The 11,760-nt window shown below is 42.6% G+C and overlaps 1 protein-coding gene across 1 annotated transcript; it reads left to right on the top strand.

Moving 5' to 3' along the window:
* The first annotated feature begins 6,702 nt into the window (after window positions 1–6,702).
* LOC119357212 (tRNA-specific adenosine deaminase TAD1-like) lies at window positions 6,703–9,888 on the top strand. The gene is made up of 7 exons (XM_037624205.1): window positions 6,703–6,968; window positions 7,479–7,869; window positions 8,063–8,140; window positions 8,679–8,777; window positions 9,310–9,482; window positions 9,566–9,653; window positions 9,768–9,888. The coding sequence occupies exons 2-6, from the start codon at window positions 7,503–7,505 to the stop codon at window positions 9,644–9,646; spliced, it is 798 nt and encodes a 265-aa protein (XP_037480102.1). The 5' UTR covers window positions 6,703–6,968; window positions 7,479–7,502; the 3' UTR covers window positions 9,647–9,653; window positions 9,768–9,888.
* The last annotated feature ends 1,872 nt before the right edge of the window (window positions 9,889–11,760 follow it).

Here is an 11,760-nt window from a genome sequence, read left to right as displayed (position 1 = left end):
CGAGATGAGCACATTTTCATATATTTTTTGAAGTTTCAAAAAATGTTCATTTAGAAAAAAACACATATTTCAAAAAATGCTGGACATGTACTGTGGCAAGTCACATGTGGGCCACCAACACAAAGGAGGGCAATTCTCTGATAATCCTTTCTATGACCTACATGCCACCACGTGAAACAAATTTGGGATAATTTAGAGATGGTCAAAACTCGCAAGCTTAGGGAAGGACCGTTTGGTCTCACTTAAACCAGTTTTGTGTAGGCAAGTGATCTTTTCGACCTCCTCGGAATCAACTCAAATTTTGTACACCATGCTAATATGCTTTCTGAAGTTCTTCAATGTGACACTTTTTGGATTCTGAGGGCGATGCTCAACATTCTTACTATGCTCATTGGCTTTCTTAAGATCTCCATGAACAATTGGGTCCGGTTTGTTCTCGTGCATAAAGATCAGAGAACATATCTCAGCAATGATGTCACCTAGCTCTAGTTGCACATTTATACGACCCTTTTCTTGTCCGGCCCCAGTTCTCTGCATGGGACAGAGGGAGTACATCTTTAGAAACCTACTTTTTTACAACTAAGGGCCAAGCAGTGGCCATACTAACCAAACAATGGATTGGCACATAATGTAGCAGTGTGAGGTAACAGGAACATGGGCCAATGCAGATGTCCAAAGCATAATAAACATACCTAGTGGAAAACTACAAAGATTACAAATACTCCCTCCATCCCAAATATAAGCTGTATTAATTTTTCCACAGGTCAAACACTTCTCTGTTTGACCAAATTTATAGAAAAAATTACAAGCTAAGTAAAATATGCAAATATATTTCATGATGAATTTAATGATACTGATTTGGGATTATGGATATTAAGATTTTTCTCTATAAACTTGGTCAAGCATAAGCATAGAGAAGTTTGAATTCTCAAAAAAAAATACAACTTATATTTTGGAACGGATGGAGTATTAAATATGGTGCTACAAGAGCAAAGATCTGGTTACGATAAGCATGGAAGTTCATCATGGTTCAGTGCAGCAAGAGTTAGTTAATTCGAAATCTGCAGGGTCCAAACAGGGTTTCAGTTCCAAGGATCCCACTTGAAAATAAATGCTTGAGAACATCTATGTGCAGGTGTGGCCCAAAATATTGATAAAGTTACAAAGCGGTAGAGGAATGGGTGTGAGTAAGCTGAAGTCAAAATGCGTGTGAGCTTACCTTCCTTCCCACTTGGCCGTAGTAAATAGCCCCCTGTAGGTATACCATATCGTAAACTGTCATCTGGAGATCACACAAGTTCATCAGTTGGACAGAATATACATGTATGTAATCTTAGGCTATTAATGTTCACAAATAACTGAAATGTAGATCCCACGTGAAAATAAATGCTTGAGAAAATTTATGTGCAGGTGTGGCCCAAAATATTGGTAAAATTACAAAGGGAGAGAACAATGATCCCAGGTAGCATGTGAAAACAGTAGAAAGTGAGTAAGCTGAAGTCAAAATGCGTGTGAGCTTACCTTCCTTCCCAGTTGGCCGTAGTAAATAGCCCCCTGTAGGTATACCATGTCGAAAACTGTCATCTGGAGATCACACCAATCCATCAGTTGCAATAGAAGATACATATATGTAATCCTAAGCTATTGATGTTCACAAATAATTGAAATCTAGAAAACTGTCTTGCTTGGATAGTTGGCAATAGATTATCGTTTAGATGCAGAAGATGAGAACTAGACAAACGCAGGTTAAATCAAGAGCAAAGGGTAGTTTACTAATGAGAGTGGAGAGCCATTCCTTCGCCTTAAAGGTTCCTGCGCATTAGGGGGCAAAGAGCATTGTTATTCACTGCCACGCCTGTATGGAGTAGAACTCGCGACATAGCTACATCGCTTAACCATAAGTTTGAACATTCAAGCGTTTTTAACAAGATGCTACAAGGGGGATAATAATTATACCTAAAGTTGACAGTTTGAGGCGCCTAATATAGCGCCGGCTGCAAAAGTCAAAAGGAACACATAAGATTGGGAAGGAGCTAAACAGTGGAGAGTTTAATCCATCTGAAGATGAAAAAGGTGTACCTCCCCTTGATTACCCTGGCGACAGCGGCTGGATTTACCCGGGGCCCTTTTTTCTTCATGTGACGCCTAGGGGACAAACTAGCAACAATGAATTGGAAAATTAATCGACACACTGGACCGATCGACTAGGAAGTGAGGATTGAGGTGAAAAATTGCCCAAGAAGAGCAGGGAGTACATCATGCTGCATCTTGGGGCAGCCAGGCAATGCCAGCCTCCCATTCAGCTCCGGAGTCTGGCGAGACAACCTGTAGAGACAAAGGGCTGCATATCTTGTCGCCCCTACCCAGTTCATGCGTTCCCTAACAGAGATCACATTGAAACATTACACATTAATTGGTAGAAAGATGACACTAAAATGTACATAGTTGGCAATGAAACATCGATCCATGGGATGGGTATATGGTACAGTTATACATACATAGCTGGAACCGGCTGATCGGCGGCGGTTTGCTTGGCGTAGGCGACATGGCTCATCCACTCGTCGGCTAAGATAATGCCAAGGGCTGATGCACCAGCCTGGAGATTTGTGGATCCGTGATGTTGAATTAGGGTTTGCCAGCTCCCTCAAGTTTCAAACAGTTTTTTTGCGGGGCGTTTACTTATACTTAGGCGCTGAAGGCTCCGCCGCGTTGGCCTGGACGAGAGCGAGGAGCCACCGTCGACGAAGCTGCGTCATCAAGCAAGGGTCGTTCTCCGCTGGGCCGGAGAGCTCGTCGGCCGCGTCCTGGCCGTGGCCGGGATCTACGACGGAGGCGGGGTTCTCCGCTGGGCCGGAGTCCTCGACAGCGACGGCGGCACCGGACCCGTCCTGGCCGAGATCTGCGACGGGCGTCGTCATCGGCGACTACGATGGATGAAATTTCGGGGCGGCGGAGTAGCAGACGGTTGAGTTCAAGGGATATTGCGGCCGGATTGGATTTGGCGATTATTGTAAGTACAAGCATTTGCAAATATATCCTTGGGAGAATAACTTAATTATTTCAAGTGCATTCTTTGACCAGACACACAAAAAATGATGAGCTTTGTTAAACAGTGCGCATGCAAACAGGGCGCTTCAAATATATTGTAGTATTATCAAAACAAAAATTCAGAAACTAAGAATTGATAGTGGCATCCTTTTTTTTTGGAGGAAAAGAATTTTATTTCAAAATGATAGGGTTACAGTCAAGAGGCAAGAGCTCATCTATACATAGGGTCCTCTGTGTAGCCATACAACAGTGCTACACTCGATTCGATTATATGTCGTCAATCGATCTGCTATCCTATTTTATTCCCTACCAAGCTTATGTGGAATAAACTCATTGCTTCCCATCAATGCTTGGATTTCAGCAACCAGATGACCATACATTGAGCGACCTAGGCCATCACCCTCGGAAGAATCAGACTGCGCAATAATTGGCAAGTTTGAATGTTGCAAAGGAAAACCATGCCCTGCATGAGACTGTGGATCTCCGCCTCAAAAGCATCATTACAATTAAACAAAAATATATGTGCAGCAAAGATCACACCCCCATCCTACTTCCTAAGAATCATTCCAGTCGCAGTCGTTCCATCATCAGAGAGAAAAGATCCATCGACTAAGAGGGCTACAAAACCAGCCAGGGGTTGCGTCCATGGCAGGGTCGGCTTGGGAACCATCACTGTCCTAGGCTAAGAAAACTCCATCGACATCTTGCCCTTCAATATCTTCTTTGTGGTGTACCGCTTGGCCTGGTCAATCGAGTTCATATAGCTCTCAAGATAATCACACTAAATTTCAAGGGGCGGAACCTTCTTGCTGTGCACCTGATCTGAACGTAGCTGCCAAATACACTATATTAACATAATAACTTTGTCGCGCACATCCTCTGAGCATACTGCCAACACGTTCAGAAGCCATTCTTTACCTGAGTCGATCAACACATTCTTTTCCGGAAGAGGCCACCGTTCCCTCATCAAATCCCATAAAATAACAGCATGACTGCATGCAATGAGAGCGTGGAAATTGCCCTCCTCCTCAACGCCACATAGAGGACAAAGTACGTCATGTAGAAAAGTGTCTATGCACTTTATTTTGGTTTGTTGCCGGTGCACCGGATGCCGCTTTCCAAGCCATGATTTCATTTTTCGAGGAACTGATGCATTCCAAATACATTGCCAAGTTGGCCGCTCGCTGTTCGGTATACTACTTGATGCACCTGCAACAAAGGCCTCATCATGAGCGGACGTGGCCAATCTGTATGCACTTCTAACTGTGAAGCGGTCGCTCTTCTCCGGAAACCAAGCAAAGAAATCTATCCGGTTCCGGGGGAACGTCGGATCTTCACAATTTCTTGTATATCCATTGACGAAAAATAATCATTTAATCGTTTGCATAATCCAAGCGCCATTATCATCCCAAATCCGCTACCCAATTGAAATGACAATTCCTCTTCGGTGTTATTGGTCGAAAAGTCAGGCCTACGTGGAATCCACGGATCTCGCCATGTTCTAATCAAAGAGCCGTCCCCCACTCGCCATATAAGACCTTGTTTAACAAGGTCCAAACCATACAAAGTTCCTTTCCACACCGCCGAAGAGTTACCGGAAGTGGGTAGTACTTAGCTCGCAAGAGACGTGCGCATAAGTTGCTCGGGGTATCAATCAACCGCCAAGCCTGCTTGGCCAATAGTGTTTGATTGAAAGCCCTCATATCTCAAAAACCCATGCCACCCTTACAATTAGGCAGTCCCAGTTAAGCCCAGCCATTTTCTTCTTCCCATTCTCGACGCCCCATCAATATTGTCTCATGAGACGAGTTCAATAATCATCACAAACTGAGGCTGGTAGACGAAAGACACTCATCACAAAATTGTACATTACTTGAGCCACCGACTTGATCAAAATTTCTTTGTCACCCACAAACATATATCTCTCACTCCAATCCACAAGCTTCCTACGTACTCATGTTAGCTTGTAGTGTTTCAAATCTTTCTTTATGCATCATTCCTTCTCGCACAGGAAGACCCAAATATTTTGGATCAAATACCTCTTGTGTGATCTCCAACACACTCTTTACTTCATTTGAAACAGCTTGCAAGCAATTATCGAAAAAAAATGAGTGGAACATTTTGCAGGGTTAATGAGTTGACCCGTCGTTGATGCATATGTGTTCAACAATGTGAGGTCATTATCGTATCGATTGTGCGCTATCCAAACTACCGTCACAAAGTTTTGTGGCGCGATTGATATGTTGGTGGCAAGGTGACCATTGCGCGTGGGAGCCGAGGAGACCGTATGTTTTGCTTCTTCTTGCTGAACTTGCTAATTGATTCATTCATTCATTGAATGTTGCTCTACCCATTGTGTAGCCTGTACACGCTGCCATGATGTACCACATGATAGAGGAACGACCATTTACGCACATACACTGTTGTATGAAGCTGAAGGGGCAGTATGTGTGGGACGACATAATCCATTCATGAAAAACTTGTTGAACATCCAGTTAATCTTGTTAATTTTGAACTATTGTTTTACTAGACTTTTTTGCATGCTATGTATGAATGATTTATGCTATATTATATTCAAACTTTGATGAAATCCGTTGAGTTTGCATGAATTATGTCCGGTCTATTGAAATGCGGATTGAAATGTATACCAGTAGGTTGGATGGCCGGGTCCGCAGACTCGTCGCCCTATCCTCGGACGAATGCGGGAGCAAACTTGTGAGTCAGCGTTGGAGATGCCCTTAGTAATATTGCTACTATGTATGCATATTAAAACGGATCGTGGAGTGTGATTTTTCCACCATGTTGCGTGCATTGCACATTTCTTTTTTGGGTTTTCTGTTTCCTTTGCTTTTTTGACCGGTTTCTTCATTTATTTCTTGATTTTTACTCTTTTTTGTGTTTATTCATTTTGATTTGTTTCTTTCAGGTTTCAATGTTTCTTTTATTTTGTTTCTTTATTTTTTCAGTTTTCTTTTATTTCTTCAAACTTTTATTGGTTTTCTTTGTCTTTTTTCTTGGTTTTCTCCGTCTCCTTACTTTTGAATTGGTTTATTCAGGTTTTCTATTTTCTTTGTTTTATTTTTGGTTTATTTTAGGCTTCCTTCATTTTCATTTGTTTTTGTCGTTTTCATTGGTTTCTTATTGGTCAAGCACATGCTAACGCTTTTTCAGTACACATTCAACATTTTTCGTATACATCTGAAGTATTTTTTATATACACGGTGAACATTTTTTAAATACATATTTAACATTTTTTTAGAAATTATATTTTTGATGCTACTTTTTCTCATACTCATTGTGTATTTTTGGTATACATCTAATGAATTTTTCTAATATATGATTAACATTTTTTTTAAATATAATGGTCAACTTCTTTCACACACACTGCATTTTTTTGTTCACATGAGAAAAAAAATTATACACATTTAACATTTTTTTCAAATACTGTATGTAAAGTGTTTGTAATATATTTTATTTAGAATATTTGGAAGCATAAAAAAAATAAAAATAACGAAGCTGTGGCCTCCAGCCACCTGGACGGGCGCCCGGCGCGCGCCCTGGCTACGCCATGGCACCGTAAGCCCAGGCCTGTTACTTTCACGTGGTTCTGGGCCGCACCCACGTCCACACACACCGGGCCGGTCAATTCTGGTACTCTCTTCTTCTTCACTCTCCTCCGCCGCCGCTGTACCTCGCCGTCGCGGATCGATCCCACAGCCGTCGCCGGGATCTCCCACCGCCGTATTTCCTCCGACCTTCTTTCTCGGAGCCCGGTCGCGCCACCGCAAACCGAGTGGAGGATCAGCTCGAGCGCCGGCGCCGGCGCGGTAGGGAGGCCACGCGAATCGGCGGCGACCAGAGAGGATTAGGAGGAAGGCGGCGCGCGGCGGAGCGGGAGAAGGGAGCCGGCTGTGCTTCAGGTAAACATGGCGGCCGTACCGTACCACCGCGGCTACTGTTTTTAGCTAGTAGTATATATTACAGTCGCCCTTGGTCTTCATTGCTGTTGCCATGACTGAAACTTCGGGGACCTTCAAACTATTGCAGAATGCAGCAGGCTGTCTTAGCATAGCATCTATTAATTTTAAGTTGTAGCTTCATAGAATTTCAACTGAGCACACTATGTGCTCGCTGACTGAATAATGTGAGTCTCGCCACCACCATTTACAGACAAAAATATACTGGTAAATAAGCGCAGGAAATACTCACCGTAGCAAACAATTTTTTGTAATACATGTTTCCTTCTGTCATTTCCCTGGTTGGATCCATAAGAAATACTCCCTCCGTCCCATAATGTAAGACGTTTTTTGACACTACAGTAGAGTCAAAACATGTCTTACATTATGGGACAGAGGGAGTAGTTCTGATTTTGTTTGACAGTTGGAATGCTCCCCTTTGTTCACTGAATCACTGTTCGTTGATCTATGTAGGCTGTAACCTCTGGGCTCACCTAAATGCTGCGATCCTCCTCGCCGCACACGCTAGACGGAGTCCTGTGGGCCAAGGCAGCCTCCTTGGCCGCCCTCCGCCAGTACTATGCCCTCCCCAAGAAGGGCAAGCCGCAGGGATGCGAGTCCACCGTCCTCGCCGCCTTCCTGCTCTCCTTCCCGCAGAACCCACTCAACCCAACCGTCCTCTCCCTGGCCACTGGCACGAAGTGCCTCGGCGCAGCACGCCTTGCACGCCGCGCGCTTCTCCGCCTCATCTATGCCGAGATCGGTACGGACAACCCACCAAGTTGGCTGGTTGCATCTGGCACTGATGGGCGATGGAGGCTGAAGGACGGGCATCAGCTGCATCTCTACATCACGCAGCTCCCCTGTATGTACATGACTTTTCGATGTTGTTCTTCTAAATCTGAATAATCTTCTGCATTGCTGATAATACATCTTGGTATTTGTTCAAAAATAATCTACCGCTTTATTTGGACTGCTGAGCGATTCTTGGAATTTGTTTATCATAGTACATAGTATGAACAATTGATTTAGTTCATTGGTTTGGTGAACTGTTGCAGGTGGGGTCATGCCGGTGCCGCCGTCACCCTTGGAGGTTCGAAGGGAACAACTAGATACCATGGCGAATGGATACAGTGGTATGCTTCTTTCTTATTCTTGGTGTTCAGCAGAAGTTGTTAGTTCATGCCTGGTGGCTGGAGCTGCTATTTTGGATGTACTATAACCTATAGGTTTGCCGAACTGTCTGAATTGGACCATGGCCCGGTATAAAATGTTTTGGATAATTTTGTTTATCAATCAGAAATGACTTTTTTATGATGATTTTTTAGCCCAATTGCTTTGGGTGGTGCTGAAGTGTGGTACACTTAGCTACTCCCTCCATCCCAGAATGTAAGACATTTTTTGACACTAGTGTAGTGGCAAAAAACGTCTTACATTGTGGAGCAGAGGGAGTAGTTGACAACATGACATTAGTGACCAGTGACCAATGCACAGTAGGTTTGCTAGACTTGGAATTGGTGTGTTTAGATCTCTTTATTGAATGCTTAACTGGGGGATCACACTTTAGACGCTGTAGGTGTTCGATACAGTTTTGAAGTTGGACCACTCATTTCTGTTTGCGTTGTTACTAATTTGCTACCTATTCTCTGATCGACATACCACTTCACATATCAGATGTTGGTTTCGTTCAAAGGAAGCCAGGGCGTGGTGATACAACATTGTTAGTGAGCTGTTTTGACAAAATTACTCGCTGGTGTGCCGTTGGGATTCAAGGTTTGTTTCCCAGAATCATTTGCAGATCCATATTTTGATTATGTAAGACCACTTATTTTCATTGATGTATGTGGCAGTATATGGTGCAGACCACTTTAATGGCAACCATTTCTTATCTTTTCCCAGTTAAGGCCTCCTTTGGTTTAGAGGAATCTTGTAGGAATTTCATAGGATAGGATTTCTATAGGAAAAATTCCTTTAGAGCCCTTTGGTTTGTAGGAATGGAATCCTATTCCTATGGAGGAATTCTTCCTATCCTCCACATTTCATAGGAAAATAAACATTAGCCTAGACTCAATGGAAAAAATCCTATGATGTGAATCAAAGGGCATCTCCTTTCCTATTCCTACTCATAGGATTTGAGATACATGTCATCTCATTTCCTATGACTTTCCTATTCCTACGATTTTCCTACCCTATGAACCAAAGGAGGCCTAATTCTTTTTGTCACTTCACTGATCAGCTGATTATGAAGTGTTCAATTTTCTTACTCAATGAAATTTCACCTCTTTGTGCATGTGTTCTTCTACAGGTGCATTGCTGTCACACATTCTCGAACCCCTGTATTTGTCCACCATTACCATTGGACAATTACCTGGTGGTGCACCTGACGGGTTTTGTATTGAAAGTAACGTTGTAAAAGTTCTTTGTGCTCGTCTGTCCTGTCTATCCAGAAAATTCCCTGACCCTTTCAAAACGAACAAGGTTGGTTTTCATTCCTTCTAGTTATGTAGTGAGACAGTACATTCTTCACAATTCATCTTGGTGTACCTTTTCTATACCCGCAGCCACTATTTTTTGAGGCACCTATTCCCCCTAAAGAGTTTCAACAGACTTCAGGAGATATACCGCCTTTGACTTGCGGGTAGTTATATGGTTTGTTGCCATTTTGAGCTCCTTTTCGTTTTGTTCGTACTGTATTGTATGTACATTTTTTTTTAAACTTGTATGTACCTTTTTTGGTTGACCTCCTTGCTGTTCATTTATTAGGTACTCAATATGCTGGAATAAATCCAGTTTCCATGAAGTTGTTTTAGGAACAACTGGGAGAAAACAAGGTACATCTTCAAAGGCAGCATCCTCACCCTCCACTGAGTCATTGCTCTGCAAGTAAGAGAGTTTCCTTTCTCATTCCTAGCATCCTGATGTAAACTTGTCATGATAATCTGTGCTTTGGTGGCAGGATAAGATTGCAGAGGCCTTCATATCACTTGAGCATCCATTAGTCACAAAATTCCGCCATGAGCAACTGCCTTATCGTGCAATTAAGGTATTTCATCTTATAAGGCAGTTCCTCAAACTAATACATAAATGTTTTCTGGTTCTTTGTGATCAACGATTGTGAATACAAGAAGTGAAGGTTTAAGGTGTTTTATCTCTGTTGCAGGATATGGCTTGTGAGTACCAACAGATGCTTGAGCTCCTTAGAAGGGCTGCATTTTTTGGCCGGTGGCGTGCTAAACCAGCATCCGTTGATTCGTTTACAGTTCCACGGTGATAACCAGATCTTGAAGCTTGATGCTGCGTACCAGAGGTTAGTTCTTGTAGTTCCTTGATTTCACAGTAATTTTAGCAGTTTGGTATCTCAGCTATTCCAACTTATGTGTAGCATGTATGCTTCTGAACAGCTCTGAAGTCCTTAATAGCTGTAGCCTGTACCAAACCTACAAAGCCTTATTCTTTTAGTTGGTACTTGCTATCTAGAAAACGAGAAGATGAGAAATCTGCACACAATAAATATGTTAACTCTGGCCATGTTGCCCTATGATGTCTGTCTCAAATGCCCCAAAATATGAGCGTCCCTGTCACTTCGATACATTTGTTAATGATCTGGAAAAAGACAGTGCCAAGACATAATGCCAAAAAAAATACAGAAATCGTTATGTTCATGCCGCACTGGCATATATACGCTTAGGGTTGGAGAGGCTCTCTTTTATGTTAGTAATGCTCTAATGCAGGCCTTTGGCTGTATATCATTCTTCATGAGTTTCTTGGTTTTAATGTACTTTCATAGAGGCACTCAGCAAACCTCTATCCTAATTATGCCAAAATCGTATGAGCTGCCCTATTTAGACTTGCCACTTTTCATGGAACAGTATACTGTCCTGTTATTGAAGTCACACAAAGCACAGTATTTGGCTATAATACAGCATCCTTCATGTCTGATCAAATTAGCAAGTGATAATGCTCAGCACCACTCTCCAGTACTTCATGCCGTCTTAGGATACTGATTAACACTGGCCAGTTCTTCTGTTCCCAATCCTGTTCAGGTAGGTTTCGGAGCAGTGACACCGGCGCAGGTCTGAGCTTGGATTTCTGTGTGATTTGCTCTTCGCGGTGCTTCATTGGCAGATTGCAGCAGAGCAGGCGACCCTAGGAAAATGACCATCATCTAGATCCTGGTTCATTCGAAATCACCATGTTCTGGCATAATCTTGCACGCTCGAGTTAAACAACATTTAAATTCAATGAAAAGGAAAACTACCAAGTGCCAGTCAGGTCTGATTCTTGATCCTTGTAACCGGTACCACACACTGTGTCATGTTTTGCTAAGCTTTATGTTTCTTGTGCGTCTCCCAGCTTGGGTTACCCCCAATGCGTGCAATACATTACTGATGCTCTAATAAACAAGGTCTGTTTTGGGTAAGTAAAGTCGACGAATCACCACAGCGGCGCTCCCATAATAGCCACTGTCGTTGCATACTTGCGTAATGCTCGAAATAGGAAACGAAAACACGCCATCGATTGAATGCAACCAACTGATAAAATCGTCTTGTTTTTTGACAGTGTAAAAGCTGCCTGGATAGTTGCATCATCTATCATCATTGGCACCTAAGAGATGTCCGTGAGCAATGCTGTAATAAGTATGCCCATGGTAAGCATCCATCCCAGGTTTGAAGGAAAAAATGTATTTAAAATCATAATTTAAATAGGTACTTAAAACTTTTATTTTAAGTTTTTAACATAACTAATAAATACAAAG

Source organism: Triticum dicoccoides, chromosome 2A, assembly GCF_002162155.2.
Source record: "Triticum dicoccoides isolate Atlit2015 ecotype Zavitan chromosome 2A, WEW_v2.0, whole genome shotgun sequence".
Taxonomy (NCBI): Eukaryota; Viridiplantae; Streptophyta; class Magnoliopsida; order Poales; family Poaceae; genus Triticum; species Triticum dicoccoides.
Note: the sequence above shows the minus strand (reverse complement) of the source record. Positions and strands in the feature narration are given on the sequence as shown.

Coding starts and splice junctions, on each gene's coding strand:
- LOC119357212 (XM_037624205.1), top strand. CDS start 7,503: ATGCTGCGATCCTCCTCGCCGCACACGCTAGACGGAGTCCTGTGGGCC. Junction 7,870..8,062: donor CTACATCACGCAGCTCCCCT/GTATGTACATGA, acceptor GAACTGTTGCAG/GTGGGGTCATGCCGGTGCCG. Junction 9,483..9,565: donor ACCCTTTCAAAACGAACAAG/GTTGGTTTTCAT, acceptor CTATACCCGCAG/CCACTATTTTTTGAGGCACC.